Here is a 27291-nt window from a genome sequence, read left to right as displayed (position 1 = left end):
CTCACCAGGCCTGTTCTTCAGACCCTTCCCCAGCTTCCAAGGGTAGAACCTGGCACTTGGCCCCAGCCCATGGATCCAGCCTGGCCAGATGTCACTGCAGAGCTCTTTGCCCTGCCAGAGCAGCACTCCTGCCCAGCTTGGTGTCATCTGCAACCTGACTGAGGGATCATCAATACCCTCATCCAGATCACTGATAAAGATGCTAAACAGAACTGGCCCCAGCACTGAGCCCTGGGGAACACCACTTGTGACCAGCCACCAAGTGGAGTCAGCTCCACTCCCCACCACCCTGGGCCTGGCCATCAGCCAGCCTTCTACCCAGCAGAGTCCTCCCACCCACGCCAGGAGCAGCCGGCTTCTCCAGGAGGATGCTGTGGGAAACTGTGTCAAACACTTGGCCAGACAGACAACATCCACAGCTTTTCCCTCATCCACTAAGCAGGTCACCTTGTCACAGAAGGAGATCAGGTTAGTCAGGCAGGACCTGCCTTTCACAACCCCCTGCTGACTGGGCCTGATCACCCGGTTGCCCTGCGTGTGCCACGTGGCGGCACACAGGATGATCTGCTCCATGACCTCTCCTGGCACCAAGGGCAGTTTGACAGCTCTGTCATTTCCCAGATCCTCCTTCTGGCCCCTGCTGCAGGCTGGCATCACAGCTGCCATGTCCTGTCAGCTGGGACCTCCCAGTGCTTCTGTACCCCCAGCTGGATCCCACCTAGCCCCATAGCCCTGTGTGTGTCCCAGGGGTGCAGCAGATCACTGACCGCTTCCCCTTGGGTCATGTGCTTTCGTTCCATGCCCTGTCCCTGCCACGCAGCTCAGGAGTTGGGCACTCTGACAAGTGGTCTGACTGCTAAAGCCTGAGGCAGAGAAAGCATCAAGTCCCTCAGGCTTCTCCTCAGCCTGGGTCACTGCTGCCACATCCAGTAAAGGATGGAGACTCCTTAGCCCTCCTTCTGGGCAAGGTGTTTACAGAAACATTTTTGACAGTGACCATACTGAGTTCTAGCTGGGCTCTGGTCCTTCTGGTTTCTCCCTCTGTAACCTCACAGAACCCTTGTAGGCCTCCCAAGTGCCCTGTCCCTGCTGAGGGAGGCTACAGGAGAGCTGGGGAGGGTCTTTTGACAAGGGCTGGGAGTGCCAAGACAAGGGACAATGGCTTTGAGCTGGGAGAGGGGAGACTGAGACTGGAGATGAGGAAGAAATTATTTCCAGTGAGGCTGGGGAGGCACTGGCACAGGCTGCCCAGGGAGGCTGTGGCTGTGCCCTGCCTGGAGGTGTTCAAGGCCAGGCTGGATGAGGCCTTGAGCAAGCTGGGCTGGTGGGAGGCAGCTTTGCCCATGGCAGGGGATTGGAACTGGATGATCTTTGAGGTCCCTTCCAACCCAACTCATTCTATCAATCTGTGACTCAAACCCCCATGGACACTCAACCCTCTTGTCACCATCACCAAGCTCTAGTCAATCACAGCACTCCCCAACATGCAGGGTCCCTCCATCATCTCTCCTTCCCTGCCTGTCCCATCTGAGGAGTCCAGAGCCATGCATGCAGCACTCCAGCTGTGTGAGTCATCCCTCCACGTGTCCATGATGGCAACCACACCATCGCTTTCCTGCTGCACTGCGGCTTCCAGCTCCTCCTGTGCCCCTGGTGCAGGCACAGAAGTGGTGGCTTCTGTCACAGTCAGTGATGGTGAGCAGCTCTGGGTGGTCATGAGGAGGACAACTTGGCAGCCAGTGATATACCCACACAAGGAAAGGCTTTGAAAACTTTCACCTTCCCAAAGTCAGGCTGAAGAGAAGCTCCTTGTAGCACAAGGAGGTTTCCAAGCCACACCAAGAGCAGACCTTGTGACAGCAGTGATTCAGAAACATGTCCTAATTACTGACCTACCCTCGTTTTCTAGGTTGCATTCTGAGATGCTTGCAAACCTATTTAAGAGTGATCTTTATTGGCTCTGTGGCCTTTAAGGGGAGAAAAACAATGTCCTTCAGGACATTCTCTGAAGCCTTCCTCCTGGCACCAAAGACCTTCAGGGAGATGTCCAAATTCAGGAGCAGAAACCACCAAGCAGGTAACAGAGCTTGGGCAGATCATTTATGTGACTGAGGTGAGTCACAGAATCCCAGAATGACTTAGGCTGGAAGGGACCCCAGAGATCAGCTCCTCCAACCTCCCTAGCATGGCCAGGGACACCTCTCAACTAGACTCAGCTGCTCAAGGCCTCATCCAGCCTGGCCTTGAACACCCCCAGGGAGAAGGCAGCCACAGCCTCCCTGGGCAACCTGTTCCAGAGTCTCACCACCCTCAACTGAAGTTCTTCCTCAGCTCCAGTCTAACCCTACTCTTCCTCAGCTTCAAACCATTCCCCCTTGGCCTGTCTCCAAACACCTTCATGAAAAGGCCCCCTGCAGCCTTCCTGTGGGATCCCTTCAGGTACTCCAAGGTCCCCCCAGAGTCTTCTCTTCTCCAGGCTGAACAACTGCAGCTCTTTCAACCTATCCACAGAGCAGAGCCCTCACCACGATGGTCCTAACTCTCCCCTCCCAGCCCACCACCCAAATTCCTCAAACCCAGACCACTATTAAAGACTTTGCAGCTCCCTTCAGCCCTTCCCTGGGAACCCCAGCTCCACCTCCACCCAGCACGTGTTCCTGCCACGCACTGCCAACAGCCAGGGCTTTGTCTCCTCTCCTAATCCCTCCCCCAGAGATGACAAAGTAGGAAATTAAAAAGCTAGCACAGGCACATTCCCCCACGCTGCTGCTGCTGCCTCTGCTGCTTCAGAGCAGCCTGCTCCACATGGCAGACAGTCCAGCAGACGACTCTCTGCTGACTTCTTGCTTTGCAGCTCAGCTCTGTTTTAAGACACAGAGTAAGAGTGGTTCCTAATGCAGACACTTTATTGATGATCTTTACTGCAGAGTCACCGTTTGGGTACTGCTGGGGTATTAATGTGCAGATGGAGTTCTCAGGCAGCACCAGAGAGGGAAGCAACAGAACTCTGACAGCCGTTTGCTCATCTCATTAGCGACTACTTCTACCAACAGTCAACACAGCAGGGAACGTTTCTGCAGCCCCCACCCCCCCCCATGACAAAACATTTTGCCACAGATAAGCTGTTGGGTGAGAGTGGAGCTGAACACAGCAGGCTCCTTGAGCTGCAGGATCAGCCCCTCTGCAAGACCCCCGCAGCACCCAGCAAGCTCCAGCAGCAGGTCCCGGCCACATCTTGGCCTGAGAGAGACAACGCAGAGGGAGGCGATTGCAGCACGCTCCCAGCAGCGGGGCTGCACAAAGCCCTGAGACCTGAAACAGCCACAGCTTGCTCCTCGGCAGCGTCTCCTTGCTGGGCTGCACTTCACAGCCTCGCCCAAGCCGCGGCCTCGCACCAGGCTGTCCGCAGGCAGGAGGGAGGCGAACCCGAGGCATCGCCGCAGCCCTGCTCCAATCCAGCTGAGCAACCCAAGGGTCTCACCCCTGCAGCACCTCAGCCGGCCGGGAAGCGGCCGGGAGCTGCGTCAGCGCCGAAGCTCTCCCGGTTGTCACTTCTGCAGGCCCGAGGCAAGCAGCCCGCAGCGGGGCACGGGCATGATTAAAGCAGAGAGCAAGGCAAGAGGCTTTGTGAGCAGCAGTAATGAAGCCTCATTTCTTATGGATGGGAGTCTTGAGGTTGAATTCTCCGGCGGCCAATAACTGCCGGTTCCCACTGCAGCTTTTCCCACGGTCAGGAACACCTCTCTCCCATGTGGATTCTTTAATGTCTAATAAGGATTGTGCTCCTGCTGCAGCTTTTCTCTCCATGGGGCCACTAATCAGGTCTCTCTCTCTCCTCTATTAAGCCCTGCTTGTTTTCACCAAACTCAAAGGAACCTTGGATCTCTGCGACTGCCAGCAGCCCCCTCGCTCTCAAGTTCAGCTGCAACAGGCTAAGGGGTTCAGCATTGATCAGGGCAAACAGACAGGCATGGCAGCAGCACCTCCAGATTGCTCTCCAAGCAGCAGGAAAATTACAACTGGTTGTAGAAGCCTGGACAGAACTGGGTAGGAACTCCGCAGGTTTGGCTGTGCTGCAGCAGCCCAGGCAGAGGGGTGCTGTCACCTTACTACAGGCTAGACACAGAGCCCTTCAAGTCCATCTCCAGGGAATTTCTGTGTCCACCTTAAAGCACAACCTGCAGGCTTGCTTCAAAACCACCAGTGGGGATGGCAAATGGCAGCCTGGGCTGCATCCAGAGCAGCTTGGCCAACAGGTGAAGAGAGAGGATCTGCCGCTCTGCTCTGCTGAGACCTCAGCTCCAGCGCTGTGTCCAGCCCCCAACACAAGAGTGGCATGGACCTGATGGAGAGGGGCCAGAGGAGGCCACCAAGATGATCAGAGGACTGAAGCACCTTGGGGCTGTTCAGCCTGGAAAAGAGAAGCCTCCAGGGAGACCTTAGAGCAGCATTTCAATATCTGAAGGGGACCTCCAGGAAGGCTGGGGAGGGACTGTTCAGAAGGGGCTGTGGGGATAGGACCAGGGGCAATGGTTTGAAACTGGAGCAGGGCAGAGTTAGGTTGAATTTAGGCTGGACATCAGGAGGAAGTTCTTCACAAGGAGGGTGGTAAAATACTGGAACAGGTTGCCCAGGGATGTGTCCCTGAAGACACTCAAGATCAGACTGGATGTGGCCCTGGGCAGCCTGCTGTAGTTGGAGATGTCCCTGCTGAGTGCAGGGGGGTTGCACAAGATGACCTTTGAGGGTCCCTTCCATCCCAATGCAATCTGTGACAGGCTGCATTAAATGTCTTCTGGCAGGGCTGATTTGGGGGCTTGGCTGGATTCACTTCTAAGGAGATGCTGATCCAACTGCAGGGGAATCTCTTGATTAATGAAGTTTTTCATTCTTTCCCAGAAGGCCAATTCCCCATCTCAGTTCTGCGTCTCCAAGCCCTGCTTTGCATACATTCAGCAGCAGATGGAAGGAAAATGCAGAGTCATAACATTATGGTCTCCCTGCCATGCTGCAGAGTACTTCAAATATGGAGCATCTTAAGCCTTCCAAAGTCTTGCTGCTGCTCACTGCTTCACCCTCCTGCAGTCAAACACAAACTTTACAACCTCTTCTCCAAGGCTTTGTATCTTTTCCAGGAAGTGGTGTTTCAGAAGGAAACAAAGTTTACCTGCCTGAAGTCTCCCAAACCATCCCAAGTGAAGTGACTGCTCTTCCTCCTCAAACCACAAATCAGTTTGAACAAGTGGCCACCTTCAAATTCTGGTGTCCCCACTGTAAGGAGCTGGAACTGTTGGAGTGAGTCCAGAGGAGGTCCACAAGGATGATCCAAGGGCTGGAGCACCTCCACTATGAGGACAGGCTGAGGAGCTGGGTGTTGTCCAGCCTGCAGAAGACTCTGGGATGACCACAGAGCTGCCTTCCAAATACCTGAAGGGATCCCACAGGAAGGCTGCAGAGGGATTTTTCATAAGGGTTTAGACTGGAGCTGAGAAAGAAGTTCTTCAGTACAAGGGTGGCGAGACCCTGAAGAGGTAGCTCAAGGAGGCAGTGGATGCTTCCTCTCTGGAGGTGTTCAAGGCCAGACAGATGAGGCCTTGAGCAGCTGAGGCTAGTTGAGAGGTTTCCCTGCCCACAGCAGGGGGTTGAGGTAGATGATCCCCGAGGTCCCTTCCAGCCTGAGCCATTCTAGGATTCTACCAACTGATGAATTACTTTCTGACAGAAAGCAGCCAGATCCAAGGACTCACAGTCAAGGCACCAACCCCAGAATCTCACCCACTCCTGGGAGGTTATGAACCTGAAGCTGCAGCCCCATCAGGCTGCAGCAGAGCCAGTTCCCAGGCAGCCCAGCCCCCTGCGGCGCAGCCTGCCTCACGGCTGGCCACCGCCGCGGTGCTGCCACACCGGCCCTCACCCAGACACGGGTGTGCAGCCCTTGGCTGGTGACTCACAGCTGCCATCACCTCGGAGAAAGTGCTGGTTCCTGTGACTAACCCAAGTGGCGCGAGCCAGGTGTCAGCCCGGGGAGCTGCTGTGCCCTGCTGGCACACACCGGGCTGTGCCGTCTGCAGGCACCGCCTGCGCCCCTGGCGCTTTCTCCGCCGGTGACAGCTTCAACCTTCCCACAGCTGGGCTCCTCACCAGCCACATTTTAATGCCTTTCTTTTTTTTTGGGTTCTTTCTTTCTGATGCAACTCCAAGGCCAGGTTTTGCAAAGCCAGGCTGCAAGCAGCCCAGCACCAGCAGCCCAGCGCAAGCTTCAGCGCAGCCACGGGTGAGGTTTCTCATCTCGGCTTTAGGAGCTGAGCTGACAGAGCTCTCTCCACACCAAAGGGTTCAGCAGACCCTTATCTGGAGGTGTGTGGGTGCTACCAAACCAACAGGGCTCCTCCTGAGGTTCAAGGCCAGAGCAAGATAGAGCAGAGCAGCCACAACACAACCAGGGCCATCACCAGGAAGGCTGCTGCCTGCTTTTACCCCACTCCAGCGACCAGCCCCACCTGCAAACCTTTGCTTTCAAACACCAGCTCGGCAGGAGCAGGACTGCCAGCACAAGCCAGGGGCTGTCATCTCTGAATGGATGGGGAGGAAGAGATGCTTCCTGAGCTCAGCTGCTGCCAAAACCCAGCAAATCTCACTGAAGCCACAACCAGCATATCAGCTACGCCATCAGCGCTGCAGCCATTGTCGTTTTTCACACGTGGCAAAGCTGCTCTTCTTCTACTCAAGGCTCCCAACAAGTCGTTTCAAAGTCAAGAAGAAGACCCAAAGGTTTCTTTAGCCTGTGATTACAAGGAGGGTACTGTGCTCCTTAGCTGCCTAGATGGGTAGTGAGCTGGCTGCCCAAGCCAAGCACAGATCCCCAGGAATTAAATCAGCTGTTGATGAGGTACACAAGGGAGACACTTATCCATCCTGGGCTTTTGTTCTCCACACAGTTCGGATGCTAATGAGGCCGGAAGACTTTTTTTTCCCCCTCCAAAGAGGACTACTTTCAACATGCAACTTGGCAATTTCGTTTTCTTCTTTTGCCCCATTAACTCTTGCAGGTCACTGCCAGCTGCCACAGAGAGCCTAAAGAGTGGCCATTTAAACCGGGCTCTGTGTGCTTTTTGGCAGCCATCAGCCTTAATGAGGCTGGGAGGTGTTCACACCAACAGCAAGAGCAGATGGGCCCAGCTCACTCCTTTGTGCTGAGTGGAAGCAACCAGCAACCTGCAGCAGGGATGGCAAAGGACTCTCAGCGGACAGGAAACACCAGCAGCTCGGGTTGGTACCTGGAGAACAACTGGAGGTGACTTGCCACTTGCTAAACAAAAATCATTTATGCTCTGGCAGGCTTTTTAAAGAGCTAAGAGAGCATTTCCAACCCAGCTTTGACCACCTTGGGTTTGAAACCGCCTCTGATTTCCCACCACATCAGGAATAACAACACCAGAACAGGCTGCCCAGGGGGGTTGTGGAGTCTCCCTCTCCGGAGATACTCAAGACCTGCCTGGAGGAGTTCCTGGGTGATCTGCTCTAGGTGATCCTGCTCTGACAGGGGGGTTGGACTGGATGAGCTTTCAAAGCCCTTTCCTGTCCCTGACACTGTGATTCTGTGAGAACAAAAGCCAGGCAAAGCTCTCCTGTTTGGCTGCCCAGGAGGAACACCCCCACACCTTAGCACTGTCTCCACTGCAGAGAGCCCAGCAGATCACCTGTGCATGCTCCTTCAGGAGACGTTTGGACTCATCTGGCTTTTCAGCGCTGAGGTGAGAGCCCACTCAGGGCATTTTCAAACATGGGCTGGAGCTCCTCTCCCATGGAGACAGACTGAGAGAGTTGGGGTTGTGCAGTCTGGAGAAGAGAAGGCTCTCAGGAGACCTAACTGTGGCCTTCCAGTGTCTGAAGAGGGCTCCAAGAAAGCTGGGGAGGGACTTTTGAGGGTGTCAGGGAGTGATAGGACTGGGGGGGATGGAGCAAAACTAGAAGTGGAGAGATTCAGATTGGATGTTAGAAAGAAGTTGTTCCCCAGGAGGGTGGTGAGAGCCTGGCACAGGCTGCCCAGGGAAGCTTCATGCCTGGAAGTTTTTAATGCCAGGCTGGATGTGGCTCTGCTGTAGTGTGAGGTGTCCCTGCCCATGGCAGGAGGGTTGGAACTGGATTATCCTTAAGGTCCCTTCCACCCCTGACAATTCTGTGATCAGCTCTGGGAGCTCATGCTGCAGCTGTGAGTGTGCTTTAAGAAAAAGAAAGAAAGAAAGCAAGCAAAAGGTACTTTCAGTTTTGTTAATTAAAAAGAGGAAGAGAAAGGAAGCAAAGAAAACAAAACGCTGCCTTTTATTGTTCCAAGTGTGAGTCTTTGCAGAACAGAGTCATTAACACAAACCCTGCTCTTCTCCCAGCAATAATTTGAGTGGGAAATTGCTGCTCCTTTCACATCCCCACTCTGCTGCCTTCTCACCCAGGCCCCCATGAAGGTCTGGACCTGGGACAGGACATGAAGACAGCAAGTGTGGTACAGGGCCAGCCACACACCAGCGCTGCACGACACACTTCCACGGAGCCCAGCCCCAGAAGGATGTTGTTGCAACCTAATTCTGGGACATTGCCTTCATGTTCACTCTGTCCTGCTAAGAGATCAGATTGCAGCTGGCCCCAGAAGACATCCTGGCCTGTTTGTGAAAGGTCTGCAGCACTGTTTATTGTTTTACTGAAGGATGTTATCTTCACACGGCAGGATCTGAGATTGCACAGGCCGATTGCAGAGCATGCACAGGTTAAACAGTAACTATGGAAATGCAGAAAGCAAAGCACTTGCTGTGCTCCAACCACCACACAGAAGTCTTCATCTCGTCCAGGCTGTTCAGTCTGGAGAAGAGAAGGCTCTGGGGAGACCTCAGAGCAGCCTCTCTGTAACTGAAAGGGGCTCCAGGAAAGCTGGGGAGGGACTCTGGACAAGGGCTGGGAGTGCCAGGATGAGGACAATGGCTTTGAGCTGGGAGAGAGGAGACTGAGACTGGAGGAAGAAATTCTTGAGCGTGAGGGTGGGGAGACTCTGGCACAGGCTGCCCAGGGAGGCTGTGGCTGTCCCCTCCCTGCAGGTGTTCAAGGCCAGTTTGGAGGAGGCCTTGAGCAACCTGGGCTGGTGGGAGCTGGGATTGTTTAGCTTGGAGAAGAGGAGGCTCAGGGGTGACCTCATTGCTCTCTACAGCTACCTGAAAGGTGGTTGTAGCCAGGAAGGGGTGGGTCTCTTCTCCCAGGCACCCAGCACCAGAACAAGGGGACAGAGTCTCAAGCTGTGCCAGGGGAGGTTTAGGCTGGAGGTGAGGAGAAAGTTCTTCACCGAGCGAGTCGTTCGTCATTGGGATGTGCTGCCCAGGGAGGTGGTGGAGTCCCCAGCCCTGGAGGTGTTCAAGAAAGGATTGGATGTGGCCCTTGATGCCATGGTCTGGTCATGAGGTCTGTGGTGACAGGTTGGACTCGATGATCCTTGAGGTCTCTTCCAACCTCAGTGATACTGTGGAGGTGTCCCTGCCCATGGCAGGGGGGTGGCACTTTAAGGTCCCTTCCAATCTAAGCCATTCTATGAATCTTAGCATGTTGCTGTAGAACAGCACTGGAGATGTTTCTTGAGGTTCAAGGAGACCAGAGCTGCCCTTACCTACCAGGCAGTCAGAAAGGAGAACCCTCCTGTACTACCCCAGTGTCCAGGCACCAGGCGAGGAGCACCACTTGCCTGTCAGCTTGGGCAACCAAACCAAGCAGCTTTTGTCTGATCTCCATGAACTGCTGGGAGTCCACAGAACACTACAGAGGCTCCTGCACAGGCAAGCCACAGGGCTGGTTGTACTCTGTGAATTTCCATCTTCAGGCTCATGTTCCTCCCACGAGGTTTCTAAATCAGCATGCCGAAGATGCAGCTAAACTCACAATCTTATTATGGGGAGTAATCATATTTTCTACTTGATTCCTCAGTTCATTGTTTAGGAATGTTTGCCCTTGCAAGTCTTTGGTTTCAGGGTGTTCTCAGGCCTCAGCAAGTTCACTGGATTTAATGAAAAACACAGGCAAAATGTCTCCTGAGTGCTTCTTTTTGGGAGCTGCCAAAAGCAGAAGGCATCCGCCCCCCTCACATCCTCCTTGCCAGCAGCTCTCCCAAAACCTGTAACACTCCAAAAGCAGCCCCAGAAGGGTGAACCTCCGTCTTAACACCCTCAGAAGACTTGGGTTTGCTCTTCAGTATTTCTCAGGAGCACCTTCATGTGCAGGAGGCATATTCTCCTCCTCTTCCTAGGCTGACAACAGTGTGACACCACTGCAGCACAGGACAGGCAGCAGTTGTGTCATCATCTCATGAAAACAGAACTCCTGAGGAGCTCCAGGTTCCTCCTGACTCACCCAGCTCAGCCAAAACCTGCAACCTGCCTTCTCCTCAGCTGGAGAGTTCCTTCCAGCAGATCCAGAGAGGTGATTCTACCACTTTACTGAGCTCTGGTGAGACCTCACCTGAAGTACCTGAAGGAGATGGACCTGGTGGAGAGGGTCCAGAGGCGGGCTACAAAAATGCTCAGGGGGTTGGAGCAACTCTGCTATGAGAACAGGCTGAGGGAGCTGGGGGTGTTCAGCCTTGAGAGGAGGAGGCTCCAGGGAGACCTGACAGCAGCCCTGGGCAGCCTGATCTAGTTGGAGATGTCCCTGCTGCCTGATGGGGGTTGGAACGGGTGACCTTGGAGGTCCCTTCCAGCCAGGACCATTCTATGGAAAGCCAGCTAGCATCTCAGTGAAGACAAGGACCTAATTTTGGACACACCTCAAGACAGCAACAAGGTCATCTGCTGGAAGACTTGGCACAGCTTCCTGCCCTAGGAAAAGCAAGGAGGGAAAAAATAGCACCCAAGCAGGCTGTCACAAAACGGGTTTCAGCCTTTCCCGGTGCCCTGCTCTAAAGTGATGAATGGATTTAGTATCTCTGTAAGCCTCACTGGTAAGCTCACATGCAAGCCTGCACTGTGGCAGCCTGCAAGAAAAGGGCTCTGGGATTACTTTATCCTCGTACCAAAGGAATTTAGAGTAAGGACAAGAAATACCAAAAGGCAACGGCGCTTTGGAGCAGCTCAGCGACAACAGAAGCTGCTCTCATCAAATCACAAACACACACAGAGCCAGGACCTTTGAAGGAACTTCAGAGAAGAAACAATGCCAGAAAAGGCTCAGCAGATGACAGAATTCTGTAACCAAGTGACACCAACTGTCTAAGACAGCTCAGCCTATAAAAACACTTAATAGCAGCTTAGTCCAAATCTCCAACTCTTCATGGCCCTTCATTAAGTTTCTCTGAAACAATTACACAGACACTTCCTCAGCCAGCGTGGCATCAGCCAGCTGCCACCTCCAGTGCACACCAAGAGCAGAACCCCGAGCAGCCAGAGGATTCATGGATCTCCAAGTGCTGAGGAGCTGTCCTCTGCATGACTCAGTCTCAGGGGATGAAGTAGGCGGCTGCTCGCTGTAGACGCCGCTCGGTGACATCCCCATACAGCACCCAGGTGCTGCCTTAGGGTGCTCAGTGAACTGCTCTTAGGAATGGTGTCATTAAAGGAGATCTGGCAGAAAGCACAGACCAGAGCCACCACCAGAACCAGCACCACCACCTACCCCAATTAAGCCACCCAACGATGAACCCACAGCCAGCGTCAGGCTGACTTTCGCTAGGCACCGACTGGGGCTCCAGAGGGCAGGACTCACCTCCTGCCTTCCACATCATTCCCTCCCTTCTGATTCTGGTCAATTAATGTAATCCCCTTGCCCTAATCCCCCAACCAGCTGTCCTCCCACCATCTTCCTGGGGTCTGTATGCTGCAAAACTCAGATTACCTCACTGGAGGTATTTGCACAACACAGCACAACCAAGTCCTGACGCTGCCCAATATTCTGCGCATTGCTTCAGCCAAGCAGGGGCACAAGTGTCACCTCAGCCCTCCCCCTGGGGGTTCTGAGCTGAAGAGGCTGCTGCCCAATGCAGGAAAGGCCCATCACTTGGAAATGAGAGCCCCCCAAATGGAAAACAGGAATGGTTCATACTGTAGCCTTGCCTCTGCCTTTTCCTACAATCCAAACCCATCTGGGTAGGGATCTCTCTGCGCAGAACAGATCCAAGCACAACCACCCTCAGTGGTACTCCCTGTCTGCATCCTCTGCCATCCCCAGAACTATTGCTTGCTTATAAGCAACAGAAGCCTAGGAACACGTTGGAGACTTACAAAACCAGCAGCATGGTTACTTCCAGCCTGAGCCTGCCCCTGCAGAAAGGAACCACAAGACCTGCCCATGGCCAGCATGGAAAAAGGCATGGAAATGGAGGTATCCCTTCACCCCACACAGCCCCAGAGGCTCTTCTCCTTGGGGCTCAAGCCCACTACCTCAGCAGCAATTTCACTGCTCTCACAGCTTCACAGATTGCACTGGGGTGGAAGGGACCCTCAAAAGTCATCTTGTGCAGCCCCCCCGCAGTCAGCAGGGACACCTCCAACTACAGCAGGCTGCCCAGGGACACAGAGTCTGATCTTGAATGTCTCCAGAGATGGAGCCTCAACCACCTCCCTGGGCATCCTGTTCCAGTGTCTCACTACCCTCACTGTGCAGAGCTTCCTCCTGATGTCCAACCTGAATCTGCCCTGCTCCAGTTTCAAACCATTGCCCTCATCCTATCATTCCCAGCCCTTCTGAACAGTCCCTCCTCAGCCTTCCCGTAGGTCCCCTTCAGATACTGAAATGCAGCTCTAAGGTCTCCCTGGAGCCTTCTCCCTCACACACACAACCTGCAGATCTTACCAAAATCCCTCTGCTCCACCAGAGTCCACAGGGACACCATCCAGAGCAGAAAGCAGAGAGGTCTTACTCTCCCAGGCTGAACTTATACTCCCAGCCATGAAGGTAGAACATTTTCTGGGGACCTGACCAAGTGTTTTCTAGAAGCTCCTAAAATCAAACCCTCCCTTGCTGGCATGCCAGGAGCAGTTTTGTTCAGAACACAAAGCAGGTGGTTTCCTACACATCTCCTCACAGAGATGGGCACAAGGTGAAGCCAGACAAAGCCTCCTTCCCAATCAACAGCCATTTGTCTTCTCCAACACAGCTCTGAGCTGCAACTCCATTCCAGTCTGTTTTAAAGGAGCACTTTGTTCCCTGGAAGCCAGAGCTCCTCCTGGAGTGGGCTGCTTCTCCAAATGTCTGCCCCAGAGTGGGAGATGCCACAGCAGTCACATGGCTCATGGTTAAGAGCCTTTTACTCCTCTTTACCCTTTAAAAACCCCAAGAAATGAGACAAAGCCACATTCCCTCAGACAAGTGGGAGAAAACACAGAAGGGGGAGGGGGGGCTTGAAAGATGGAAGGCCAGCACTTGTGCTGGGGACAACTGTTACTATATTTAGTCACCTTGCTCTGCAAGCTGCTGAGCATCTGTTTCAATGCTGGTGAATGACTTTTTCCCCCCCCCTGCTAGTCAAGGCAGCATTAATTAGGTGAACCCAAATGATTGCTACCACCACTTCCCCCAGCCCTCAGCTCTCATCTCCCACATCCTAGCACAGATTCCCCACCACTTATCTCATCCTAACAGCAGACCTCCAAGCCTGGGCAAGGCTTGCTTGGGTATTTGGGAATGCCTTAAGAACTCAGTGAGAAGGAACCAGGGCACATTAGAGAGGAGTTTTTAAGAAGGGAGTATCTGAACAGAAGCACAGAAAGCCCCAAAATGATTAAAGGCATTAAAATCACAGACTCAGAATTGTCAGGGTCAGAAGGGACCTCAAGGCTCAGCCAGTTCCAACCCCCTGCCACGGGCAGGGACACCTCACACCACAGCAGGTTGCTCACAGCCACCTCCAGCCTGGCTGCAAACACCTCCAGGCAGGAGGCTTCCACCACCTCCCTGGGCAGCCTGTGCCAGGCTCTCACCACCCTCCTGGGGAACAACTTCTTCCTCACAGCCAATCTCAATCTCCCCACTTCTAGTTTTGCTCCATCCCCCCCAGTCCTATCCCTCCCTGACACCGTCAAAAGTCCCTCCCCAGCTTTCTTGCAGCCCCCTGCAGATCCTGGAAGGCCACAATGAGGTCTCCTGGGAGCCTTCTCCTCTCCAGCCTGCACAACCCCAACTCTCTCAGTCTGTCCTCATAGCAGAGCAGCTCCAGCCTTCTGCTCATCCTCAGGGCCCTTCTCTGGACATGCTCTAGCACCTCCAGACCCTTCTTGTAACAGAGGCTCCAGAGCTGCAGATAAAAATCATTCTTTTTACAACCCCCTTTAGTATCAAGACAACAAAGAGTTTCAAGGGGGTAGGGGGGAGGGGAGAAACAGCACTGTTCACATAAGCTTCTTGAGCCCTGCTTCAACATTCTCTCGTTTGCAAGGAGAATTTGTAAGCTGCAAGTTTTACTCCAATTCACACCAAACAAAACCTATCAGGAGTGTAAAACCAAGAATAAAAAGGCACTTTCTTCAAAATGCCTTTCAGCTGATTCCAGCTCTTCAAAGAATCACTTGTGAGCCTGCAAGCCCAAGCCAGGTTCCCACAGTAGCTGGTTAATGGAAAGGGGGGGGGCAAGAAAAAGCAGCAGCCCCCTCACACCCACTGTGCCCCTTGGGGGTTAAGTTGTAAGAGAGTTCCTTGGATTTTTGCTTCTTTAGAAACCAAGTGGTTGTGTTTGTCAGAGCTGCCCCCCCAGCAGAGGCTGTGCAACAGGGAGACCCTCTGGGTACCGGATTCCCGATGGAAATGATTCCATTTCCCAAGCATGGGGGGAAAAACAAACACTGCCCAGGGCTGCAAGGAAGCTGCAGGGGTAACACCACCCCTGGTTGTAACCCTGGGTGAGAGATTTCGGGTGGTATTTCCCCAAACTCTCCCTCCTGCTGCCGTGGCTCAGCCTCTCCCAGGCTCTTCACCCTATTCTCAGGCTGGGGGAGGGGTGGGAACTGGGTTTTGCCAAGCCCAGCTCCATCTGCAAAGACTTTCTCTCCCAACTAAACTGGCCTTTCCGAGGAGGGAGCCTTCCACAGCTCACCTTCCCTGTGGATCTGGCCACCACCACGGCCTTCCCGATGGATACACCACCACACCACGCAGCCCTTGTGCGGCGTGTCCCTTCCCCCAGGCGAGCAGCAGCATACAAAGGAAGCCTGGCTCCATTGTCCACCTACAGCACCTATGCACGGAGCCTGAAACCCAGCTCAGCCCCTTTACCCCTTCTAGAACCAAAGATTCCGCCGCTAAAAGGGCTCTGGGGCCAGCGTGTCGCTTCGCCCCCCCCTGCCCTCCCCAAGGGCCATCAGTCCCTTGCAACCCACAGCCCAGCGTTTCGAAGGTGTGAGATCAGCCTCACCCCGACACTTACATCCCGCTTAAAACATCAGCTCTGAAAACCAGCGGAGGGAGGAGGGGAGTTTGCTCGGCTGCAAATCTCCTCCCCGAACCCCTCACCGAAGTAAAAACAACCCAAAAAAAAAAAGAAGGTAATTAACAATTCAGCGCCTGCCATTTTTTTTCCCCAGCCATCTCCAAGCAACAGCACCATAGCAACTTTTATTTTTCCCCCCCCTGCTTTAATACCTCTTTGCAAAAAAAAAAATAAATAAAAGGCGGAGGGCTGGCCAAAATAAGCCCCAGGAATGTCAAATTCCCACTTTTTGTTGTCTCTTTCCTCAAGCTAGCTCTGCCGAGAATTGGAGCAAGTTTGCCTCCCCCCCAAAGCCCTGGTTTTGTACAACGCTGGGTCACAGAACCTGGACCGAGGGACGAGACAAAACCCCTCGGAGCCAGAAGCACCAACACCAGGGGCTGGCGTGGCCAAGGCGATCATTTGGGGCTCAAGGGAGGAAATAAAAGGCGAAGCGCGACTAAAACAGGGCATTTAATGAGCGCTGATGATGCTGTGATGGGGATTTGCTGCTGCTGAAGCTCGGGCTGGGAGAATGGAGAAGACCCCGGAGGGGATTCTTCCCCCCTAACCCGGGGTGACCCCCAGCCCAAAGAGGGACCCCACCGCCATTTTAGGGACCACTTGACACAATCCGACACCCCCCCCAGGGGCTGCTCCGGCAGCGAGGTGAAGGGCTGCGAGCCCCCCCAGGGCCCCTCCGCAGCGGCAGCCGAGTAGGAGCCAGGAGAGAGGCGGCAGGGACCTTCCTTCCCCTCCCTCCCCGGTGTCACCGCATCTATTTTTCCCATGGTGACTCATTATTAAGGACGCGCCGTCGTTTTTCCAACGCAGGAAGATTAAAGGAAGCTTCAGAATCCTTTTGGAAGCTCCAAAATCCTTTTTGGGAGGGGGCGGGCGGCAGAATGGAATCAACCTGGCTGGAGGGGCCGTGAGCTGAGCAGCCAGCCCTGGGCTCGTTTGCCTTCTGGGGTTTTTTTTCCACACCCCCATCACTAAAAAACAGCTTCCAGCGTGGGGTGCCGGGGATCAACTTTGTGCGAGAGCTTTTCCCGAGGAAAAAAGGTATTGCTGAGGCACTGAGGGAGAAGCCTCCTCTTCCTCCTTTTCCTCCACGAAAAGACCAAGGAAGGAGGGGGGGAAAAAAAACCCCACACGACCAGCAGCATGCAAACAGCTACCACTTCCTTATGAGCAGGATTAATCTATGCAACAACAACAACAAAAAACACCAAGAAAAAAAAAAACACCCAAAAAAAGCAACCACGGTGTAATAAAATAGTCCAAGGCGCTTCCCGCGTGGAAATATCTGGTGTTTTTTTCTTCATTTTTAATTAGGGTTTCGTGCTGTTTGGTCTTCTTTTCAGAGCCACGTTTCTGCAGCTGCAGGCGCTCCGGTTCCCACCGTCCGCGGGAACGGCTGCAGCTCGGTGTCTCTGTGCGTGTGTGTGTATGCACAGGGCTGGAACGACACACGCAGCATCCTCAGGCTCCCAGGCGGAAGAAAACACAACAAAACCGTGGAAATCAGCAAGGCAAAACTCCCAAATGTTGAAGAACGACAAGAAAAAAACGCGCTTGGAGAAGCGAAGCGGCCAAGCTCCAAGCTGCCTCCGAAGCACCACGCAGCCCCTTCGGCACGGAACCCACTCCGTGCGGATCGCCGAGCTGCCGCACGCCGCTCCTCAGGCTTCTCGGGGCTTGCTCCCCGTCCTTGCGGTGGGTTTTGTCCTTCTCCCCGCTCCGCAGCAATCCCCACGCCGCTCCGCAGCTGCCTGCCCGCCGCCAGCCGCCGCTCCTCGCCATGGCGCGGGGCTTATTTACAGCGCTTCTGTTTTCCTCCGCCTCCTCCTCCTCTCCGCAGGCCGCGGGAAACGCCGGCCCCGCGCAGCCGGCCCGCTCTTCTTGGCTTTTTGGAGGTTGTTTGGGGGTTTTTTGTAATGTTTTGTAAGTGTGGAGTTTTTGCTTTTCCGTCTTGTTTTTTTCCCCCCCCCTCAAAACGAGGGGCCGGGGTAAGAGCCTCCCCGGGGGAAGGGTGGGGAGCGCGGCCCGGAGGCGCGGGAAGGACCGGCGGAGACCCCCACACACACACCCCGTCCCTCTCCTCTCCCCACTCACCGCTTGAAGTGCTCGATGATCTTCTCCTCACGCACGTTCTCCGGCAAGTTGCCCACCCAGAGGTGCCTGGTTTCCCGGACCATGCTGCGCGGCGCGGGGCGAGCCCGCCGCCCCTGCCCCGGCTCCCGGCCGCTGCCGCCGCCGCCGCCGCCTCCCCCCGCGCAGCGATGCCGGCCGCCGCTCGCCGCCCGCCGCCTCCTCCTCCGCCTCCTCCTCCTCCTCGCCGCCCTCCGCCTCTTCCGCCGCGGGGCCCTGCCGCCCTCAGCGCCGCCGGCTGCCTCCCCCCGCGGCGGCGGCGGCGGACGACACCATCCCCTCCGTGGGGGGCCCCTGGATGGCGGGCCGGCTGCCGGGCGGCGGCGGGCTCCCTCTCCGCCGCGGCTTTTCTTCCTCCCGGGCTCCCCCCGCCGCGGCCTTCGTTCGCTCGCTCCCGCTTCCTCCTCCTCCTCCTCCGTCAGCGGCAGCGCGGCACCCGCCGCCGCCGCCTCCTCCTCCTCCTCTTCCCCCCCCCCCCTCCGCGCTCCCGCTCCTCTGCCGGCTCCGCTCGCTCTCACCCCCCACCCCCCCCCCGCCCCTCAGGCAGCGCCACACGGGGGCCCCCGCGCAGGCGCACTGCGCCCCGGGGCGCGCGCCGCGGGCCCGCCGGAGGAGGCGGAGCCAGAGCGAGAAGCGCGGAGGGGCGGAGGGGAGGCGGGCGAGAGGAGTGCGCATGCGCGGGGAGAGAAGGGTAAATAGCGGCGTAAGGGGGGTGTGAAACTGGGGGGTGTTGTACAATAAAGGGGGCGAATTGCTAAAAGAAGGGGTGCTGGGTCGTAAGGGGGGGGCAGGAAATCACGGGGGTGCGTTGCAAAGATAGGGAGGTGCAAAGAATAAAGGAGGTTTATTGCAAACCGGGGGGGGGGGAGGCTGCGAAGAACAAACGATGCCTGTTGCAAAATTGGGGGGGTCCGAAGAATAAAGGGCGGGTGTTGAAAAACGGGGTGCAAACAAGGTGGGGCATTGAAAAGGGGGGGGAGCAAAGAATAAAGGGGGTGTATTGGAAGAAAAACATGCTGTGTCATAAAGGGGGGGAACTGCAAAACGGGGGGGCGGAAAATAACCTGTGCGTGGCAAAATGGGGGGGGGCTATGCAGAACATAAAGGGGGGCTGTGCAGAACGATGAAGGAGTGAAATGCAGAATGGGGGGAGTGCAGAAAGTAAGGGGGTGTATTGCAAAGAAAAAAGGGATGCTGTGTCATAAAGGGGGGGGACACTGCAAAAGGGGAGGGGTCTGCAGAAAATAAAGGGGGGGGGCGTGCAAAAGATAACAGGTTGCAAAATGGGGGTAGTCTGCAAAAAATAAAGGGGATGTAGTACAAAATAGAGGGGGGCATTAGAAAAGCCTGGGGTGCTATGCCAAAAATAAAGGGGGGTGAAATAACGGGGGGGGGGGGGGGCGTGCAAAAAGTAAAAGCTGTGTAGAAAGGTGCGTTGTAAAAAAGGGGGGGGGGGGGCATGCAAGAATTAAAGGAGAGCTGTGCCAAAGTTGAGGTGCTGTTATGTAAAGGGGGGGTGCACTGCAAAACGGGGGGGCTGCTCAGAAAATAATGGGAGTGCATTGCAAAATGGGGCTACACAAAAAGAGGTGATTGCATAAAGACAAAAGGGGGGGCTAGGCAAAAGATAATGGCGGGGGTGTGCATAAATGGGGGGCATGCAGCAAATAAAGTGTGGGTCCACTGCATAAAATAAGGGGGGGGCACAAAAAATAATGGGGGTGCCCTGCAAGAAAGTATGCAACAAATAAAGGGAGGGCTGCACTGCCAAAAAAATGGGGTGCACTGTAAAATCGGGGGGGGCATGCAAAAAAGGAGGGGTGTCTTGGAAGAAAAGGGGTGCTATAGCATAAAAGGGGGCTATGATGCAAAAGAAGGGGGTGCATTGTAAATGAGGGGGTGCACTGCAAAACGGGGGAGCTGTGCAAAATTAAAGGGGGGGGGGCTGCATTGCAAAAAAATGGGGTGGTGGGCAAACCAAAAAAAGGTATTGCCAAAAAAACCAGGGTGCTGTGCAGAAAACAAAGGGGGGTGCTACAAAAAGGGGGGCTCTGCAAAAAAAAAAGGGGTTACATTGCAAAATAAAGGGGGGGGGACACTGCAAAAAGTGGGGTGCTCTGCAAGAAAGAAGGGGTTACATTGCAAAAAGGGTGCTGAGCAAAAAAAACCCCAGGAGTTAGAGTGAAAAAAACAAAGCAGGGTGGAAGCCTGCAATGCCAGGGCTGGAACCCAGCACCCCATTTATTTGTCCCCCCTGTAGCCGGGCTGCAGGTCCACATCGTGGCTGCAGTCCAAGGAGGGCAAGGAAATGCTGCCAGGGGTCCTTGCAGGGCATTGCAGCCCCCTGGCTGCCCAAATGCCAGGGGCCATAAGGCTCTGCCCCATCCTGAGGCATCTTTACTCCCCAGGAGAAAGAACACATGGTGAGAGCAAGGCAAAAATGAACTGGGTGAAGGTGGCTGAGGCCGCTGGAGATCCCCAAGCTCTGCTTATCTGCCCTGGCTCCAAAGTCCAGAGCAGGAGGGGCAGGAGGTCTCCAAGTCCTCAGGGCTGAACGAAATACTTCTCCACTGGAACAGGGAGGCTGCACCACCCCAAGAAGCACTCCCACCGCTGAGGGATTCAGCTTTGAGTCACCTCCCTTCTCCCCCACCCAGCTGTGTAATGAGGGATTCTGGGTGGCCAAAGGACGCTGGGCTATTGACTGAGCCCCTGGGTTATGTGCCAGGCCCCAGCTTGGCTGCCTTGGCCACCCGGTTTGGCCGGACCTTGGCCCCGGGGACTGCTGGAACCTTCTGGCAATGAGTCCACCTCGACAAGTGGTCAAAGTCATCGAGCTGGAGGCAGCTTAACAAACATGGAAATCTCTTGATTTAATCAGGCCTCTGACGCAGGTCCACCGCAGCCTCAGTGGACCTGATCCTTGTCCTGCTGCCCAGCAGCTGCCAGCCCAGTCCTGTGCCTCAGTTTCCCCAGCGGTGCCGGATGTCAGGCAGCTCCAGAAAGAGATCTACTGATTAATTAAAAAACCCAACAGCTGCTTGCATGCAAACCATCTATTAATTAAAACATGTGATGCAGCCCCATGCGCAGGGAGAAGCTGCTGTCAACACGCTCCAGCAGCGCTGTCATACGGTCACCATATCCCTTGGGTTGGGCAAGACCTTTCAGATCAGCCAGTCCAAGCATTCTCTAACTCTCCCAAGGCTGGGGCTGAACCATGGCCCTCAGCACCACAGCTCTGAGGTTTTTAAACCCCTCCAAGGACGAGGATTCAACCACCTCCCTGGACAGCCTGTGCCAGGCTTTGAGAGCCCTTTCAGGGAAGAAGTTTCTTCTTGTGTCCAACCTCCCTTGGTGCAACTTGAGGCCATTCTCTCTTGTCCTATCTCTTGTTACTTGGGAGAAGAGACCAACCCCCACCTGGCTCCATCCTCCTTTCAGGGAATTGCAGAGAGCCAGAACATCTCTATGGAAATGAGCTTCACTCTCTTTCAACTGGTTTTTAACTGGTCAGAGGCCCACAGAGCTGTCCCCACATGTGACTTTAACTAGCTCCACAGACATCCACTTTGGAGAGGAATAACCCCAGCCACACATCCAGTGGCTTTTGGATGCTGAATTCTCCCCTCTCTGATCGAGTGTGCTTGCTGTGACAGAGTTGCTGATGGTTCTTCCCCTCCATCCCTGCCAGGGTGGCACCTCCAAGGCCAAAAGGAAACCACACTGGCTCCCAGGTCCTTCAGAGAAACCTCCACACACTGCTGTGACACAGCCATCTCGTGGGCAGGCTGGCCAGGAGGGACATCCATGAACTGCAAACACAGTTATCGACTGTTGACAGAAGAGAGGTTGAAATGAGCACTCAAAGGGCTCTGTTTACACCAAAAGCCTGCTGGAAGAGGAGCACTGAGCCCAGCTGGTGACACAAAACAGAGCTCTGGACCATCCTGAGACATCAAATGCTTCGGGGGGAAGCTGCAGGACATGACCGCACTTGGGTGCTGCTGCTGGAGCTGGAGCCCTCTGACATGTTTGAAGATTGTAAAGAGCACAGAGCCAGGCTGGAGAGCAGAGTGAGCAGGACCTTGCTCAGCAGGCCAAAGGGCCTTGATGAAGGACTGGTCTCATGAGGCAGCAACAAACACTGTCCTTGATATCAGTGTTTGTGCCAGCCTGCTGGCTCTGCCGCTGCTGACAACACAGCAGGCATCCAGAGGTGAGACAGGGACACACATCCCTGCCTACAGCCCTTCCCAGAGGGACAGACAGCTGAGGACAAGGAGCCTTCAGCTGCTCCCCATGCCCTGATGGCCTTCAGCCTTGGGGACACACAAGGGCAGGGTCTGGTGCACCACAGAGTGTGATTTAAATTACTCATGGCCATGTGGTGGGCGTAGCTCCGGGCCCCGCTATCTCCAGGCATCTCGGCCAACCCTGCGGTTAAAACACTTGGATGTTTCTTATCAGCACTTGGAGGGGATTAAAAATGCCAGGCCATGTGTATTAATGAGGGAGCAGGTGATAAACCCATCCCAGCTTGAACACTGCCTTCACATCAAGAAAAACAAAGCAAGGCCAGGACAGATCAAAAGAGCCATTAAAGGCGTGAGAAAACTGCTGCTTTATAAGGAGCTAATAAAGTTAGCAGCTCTCTGGTTAGCAGGAGAATGAAAAAAAAGGGCAGGAGAAGCAGAAAACAACCTTGGGATCAACACAAACAGCTTGAGAATCATAGTATGTTAGGAGCTGGAAGGGACCTTGAAAGATCAACCAGTCCAACCCCCTTGCCAGAGCAGGGTCACTGAGAGCATATCACACAGGAACTCACCCGGGCAGGTTTGGAATGTCTCTAGAGAGGCAGATTCCACAACCCCCCTGGGCAGCCTGCTCCAGGGCTCTGTCACTCTCACAGGGGAAAAAAATTCCTCCTGTTTCCATGGCACTTCCTCTGCCTCAGCTTCTACCATTGCCCTTTGTGCTGGCATCGGGCATCCCCCAGCAGAGCCTGGCTCCAGCCTCTGGGCACTCACCCTGCACATCTTTATCAACAGCAATGAGGTCACCCTCAGGCTCCTCCTCTCCAAGCTCCAGAGCCCTCAGCTCCCTCAGGCTCTCCTCATAAGGAAGATGTTCCACTGCCTTCATCATTTTTGTGGCTCTGTGCTGGACTCTCTCAAGCAGTTCTCTGTCATTCTTGATCCGAGGAGCCCAGAACCAGACACAATATTTCAGATGAGGCCTGACCAGGGCAGAATGAGCTGGAAACACCAACAAAGAGAAGGAAGCAGACAAGCCAGAAGTCGAGTCTGAAGGTTTTCAGCGGAGTCTCACCGAGCGCTGGGCACAGCGGCCACGTGGCACAGGGACTGCTTGCCAAGTGTTTGGAAAAGCAAAGATTAGATAGCAAACGAGGACAGCAAGCAGAGACAGCTTTGCTAAGGCTCTTCTGGCTTGGGAAGAGCTCTGTGCTTTGTCTTCACAGCAGCACAGCTGGAGGTGGGGACTGGGGGCATTACTGTCCTGTAGCTGGGGACACTGAGCAGCTACATCAGCCGGGGGACTGGCAGGGATTAGGGCGGTTGCATTAGCAGCACGCAGTGATTATCCAGTGGGATCCTGGGGTGCATTAAGAGGAGTGTGGCCAGCAGATCCAGGCAGGTTCTTCCCCCCCTCTAGTCTGCTCTAGTGAGACCTCACCTGGAGTATTGCATCCAGTTTTGGGCTCCCTAGTTCAGGAGGGACAGGGATCTGCTGGAGAGAGTCCAAGGGAGGCTCCAAGGATGCTGAAGGCACTGCAGCACTGCATGGGGAGGAGAGGCTGAGAGCCCTGGGGTTGTTCAGTCTGGAGAGGAGAAGACTGAGAGGGGATTTGATAAATGTTTATAAATATTTGAGTCTGGGTGTCAAGAGGGAGGGGACAGGGAAAGGCTCTGCTCAACTGCACCTTGGGATAGGACAAGAGGCAATGGACAAACTCCAGCACAGGAGGTTCCACCTCACCATGAGGAGGAACTTTTTCCCTGTGAGGGTTCCAGAGCCCTGGAGCAGGCTGCCCAGAGAGGTTGTGGAGTCTCCTTCTCTGGAGCCTTTGCAGCCCCATCTGGATGTGTTCCTGTGTGACCTGTGCTGGATTCTATGCTCCTGCTCTGGCAGGGGGTTGGACTTGAAGATCTCCAGAGGCCCCTTCCAACCCCTAGCATCCTGTGATCTGTGATCCTGTGATCCCAGCAATGCACACATCCAGCTTGCTTTGCTTTCCACAGGAAAACAGGAGGTAACCCCAGGAAGGGCCTTCAGACACACTGGGAGTGTCGCTTGGTTCACGACACCCAGCTGCAGCCATAGCCTGTGTTCACCTGGAGCCTTTCCTGCTCAGTGACTCTATTTATTGAAACAACAGCATGGCAGGCGGGTATCAAAGTGCCAGCTTGGCTTTTATCTCATGTTTAAGCCAGCCTGAATGACTGCCCTGATTTTATTGCTTACCCATTACACAACAGATCCTTCTCTCCACGAAGGAATTGGTGCTGGTTGATATTTGGGCTCATCGGTTGCCAAGACAGAGGATATCAGCTTTAGGTGCTGATAAGGCTTTGAAAGGCGAAGCCTGGAGCTGGATCCTAAGCAACACAAAGTACAGGATTTGTGTTAATAAAGATATTGATTTTTGGTGCTTTCCCCTTTGAGGGTAAATGCTTCACCCAGATGACTCTGACCAGAAAACTCCCTCCATGACTTTGAAGCCCTGTATTTTATTTGCTAACTTTCTTTGGCACTAGATTCTTAAGATTGATAGATTCACAGAATGGGTTGGGTTGGAAGGGACCTTCAGGATCAGCCAGTTCCAACCCCCTGCCATGGCCAGGGACACTTCCCACCAGCCCACCTTGCTCAAGGCCTCATCCAGCCTGGCTTTGAACACCTCCAGGGAAGGGGCAGCCACAGCCCCCCTGGGCAACCTATTCCAGTGTCTCCTCACCCTCACTCTAAAGAATTTCTTCCTCATCTCCAGTCTTAATCTCCCCTCTTCCAGCTCCAATCCATTCCCCCTCATCCTGTCACTCCCAGCCTTTCAAAGTGATCTTATCCACACACTCCTGGGGGTGGGAGTTGCCACAAAATGGCCCTGCTGTAGCACTGGTTCCCTTCTGCACCACAGTAACCACAGCTCAGGAGCTCCTGGCATTTGGTTTACACTGCCCCCAGTTGTATTTGTCTCTGCAAGCTCACTTCTGTTTTCAAAATACACAAAGCCAGCGTTTCTTCAGCAGCAGAGATCAGCTGAGCCACGCAGCCCAAGCACCACTTGCTGGCACAGGGCAGCAAAGGAGCTTCCTCTTGCTTACAGTCCAGTGGAGAGATTAGAATTCATACCTGTTTGAGGCAAAACTAGAGCTAGCAGAGTGCCCAGCTTCTCCTTGCCTCCCAGCTTCTGTGTGACCACATCCCAAAGAGCTGCACCTGAAGCTTGAGGGACCTCAGGGATCAACTGCTCCAACCTCCATGCCTTGGGCAGGGACACCTCTCAGCCAGACTCAGCTGCTCAAGGCCTCATCCAGCCTGGCCTTGAACACCTCCAGGGAGGAGGCAGCCACAACCCCCCTGGGCAGCCTGCTCCAGAGTCTCACCCCTCTCCTTGCTCTTCTCCAGTCCAACCCTGCTCTCCCTCAGCTTCACAGTATCACAGTATCACAGTATCACAGTAACTAAGGTTGGAAGAGACCCCAAGGATCATCAAGTCCAACCTGTTCCAACAGATCAAACCATTTCCCCTTGTCCTGTCTCCAGACACCCTCATGAAAAGTCCTTCTGCAGCCTTTCTGTAGGATCCCTTCAGCTATTGGAAGGCAGCTCTGAGGTGCTCCCCAGAGTCTTCCCTGGCCACTCTGGCTTGGCTCAAGCATTGAGGAGGTTTAGGCACAGGAGATGTTGACAGCTTCCACATACACCACACACCAAGCTCCCCACCCCAGGCAGCAGGGCAGGAAACCTGGCCCAGGCACCTCTTACTTAACTCTCTGCTGCATTTTTGCCAGAAAAGCCCAAAGTCCAGAGCTGTGCTATAAATCACTGCCTTTCACATCAGGTCTTGCTCCACCTTAGCAGGGCTGGGCCTCTTGGCTGCTCAGCCAGAGGCATTCATGCAACACCAATGCCAATATTCTCATGGAGGGAGGCTAAGGAGCAGGCGCCGATACCTCACGCTCCTCACACACCACCGACTCTGTGCCTTGCAGTCAGCTGTCCCCCAGGGGAGACCAGCACTGGCTGCTTGTTAGTACCTTTTGCAACCCAACACAAGGAATCCCAGCCAGCAGGGCAGCCTTTGCCTTCTTCCTGCTCAGCACCACTTGGAGAAATCGAGGAGTAAACCAGCAGCATCCTGTGGGAGCAAGTCCACCAGGGGGGAGAGGGGAAATAGTTGAAGGGGAACCTGATCTTCACTAACAGGATTCACCAACAGCTGATAGAGGCTGGGCAGGGACTGGCTTGAAGAAAAGGCCTTGGGGGTACTGGGGGATAAGAAGCTCAACAGGAGCCAGCAGGGAGCACTTGCAGCCCAGAGAGCCAAGCAGAGCCTGGGCTGCAGCAGCAGAAGTATGGCCAGCAGGGCCAGGGAGGGGATTCTGCCCCCCTGCTCCACTCTGATGAGACCACAGCTGGACCTCTGGGGCCAGTTCTGGAGCCTCTGTGCCAGGAAGGCTCTGGAGGTGCTGGAAGGTGTCCAGAGAAGGGCCACGAGGAGGAGCAGAGGGCTGGAGCTGCTCTGCTGTGAGCACAGCCTGAGAGAGTTGGGGTTGTGCAGGCTGGAGAGGAGAAGGCTCCCAGGAGACCTCATTGTGGCCTTCCAGGATCTGCAGGGGGCTGCAGGAAAGCTGGGGAGGGACTTTTGAGGGTGTCAGGGAGGGATAGGACTGGGGGGGATGGAGCAAAACTAGAAGTGGGGAGATTGAGACTGGATGTGAGGAAGCAGTTGTTCCCCAGGAGGGTGGTGAGAGCCTGGCACAGGTTGCCCAGGGAGGTGGTGGAAGCCTCCTGCCTGGAGGTGTTTGCAGCCAGGCTGGAGGTGGCTGTGAGCAACCTGCTGTGGTGTGAGGTGTCCCTGCCCATGGCAGGGGGGATTGGAACTGGCTGAGCCTTGGGGTCCCTTCCAACCCTGACAATTCTGTGATTTAGGACACTGCAATGCTCCCACTGCCTTTGTCTGAGCAAAATTAGGAGTAATAGACTACTGTGTGGAGGGAAAGGGGCCCCACAGTTTTACTCCCTGGAGGCAAGCCTTCTCCCCACCCCTTTTGTGTGTATTTCTTTTTTTCCCTTCTCCTTTTAACGTGCCACACATCAGCACAATGCTGACAACTGCATTGTGTGGTTTCTGCCTATGCAGCACTTCAAGAGCATGCAACTCTGGAGAGGTTTTTTTGAGAGGGGAAAGGGGAAGGGAGCTGTCCTTCCCTATACCATTTTAGTCACACCACAGGGAAGGGGAAAAAAAACCCATGGAGGTTTAAATGGTACCATCTTCAGCACTGAACTCAAGTCTTCAGAGTGGCTCAGAGTAAAAGCTGCCAGGGCAGATGGAGAGAGGTGATTCTGACACTGTACTCTGCTCCAGTGAGACCTCACCTGGAGTACTGTGTCCAGGTCACAACACAGGAAGGACATGGACCTGATGGAGATGGTCCAGAGAAGGCCACAAATATGATCAG

The 27291-nt window shown here is 54.6% G+C and overlaps 1 protein-coding gene across 3 annotated transcripts in view; it reads right to left on the bottom strand.

The window, feature by feature from the left end:
• Positions 1–17717, bottom strand: part of SPEN (spen family transcriptional repressor) — an 81439-nt gene extending 63722 nt beyond the window's left edge. For all 3 annotated transcript variants that reach the window (XM_054175836.1, XM_054175837.1, XM_054175838.1), the window contains exon 1: positions 17543–17717. In XM_054175836.1, the coding sequence (XP_054031811.1) occupies positions 17543–17625 (83 nt within the window). In that variant the 5' untranslated portion in view covers positions 17626–17717. The remainder of the gene's footprint in view (positions 1–17542) is intronic.
• Positions 17718–27291: the final 9574 nt, after the last annotated feature.

This window comes from Dryobates pubescens, chromosome 33, assembly GCF_014839835.1.
Source record: "Dryobates pubescens isolate bDryPub1 chromosome 33, bDryPub1.pri, whole genome shotgun sequence".
Lineage (NCBI taxonomy): Eukaryota > Metazoa > Chordata > Aves > Piciformes > Picidae > Dryobates > Dryobates pubescens.
The sequence above is the reverse complement of the archived record's forward strand: the minus strand, read 5'-3'. Positions and strand labels throughout refer to the sequence as shown.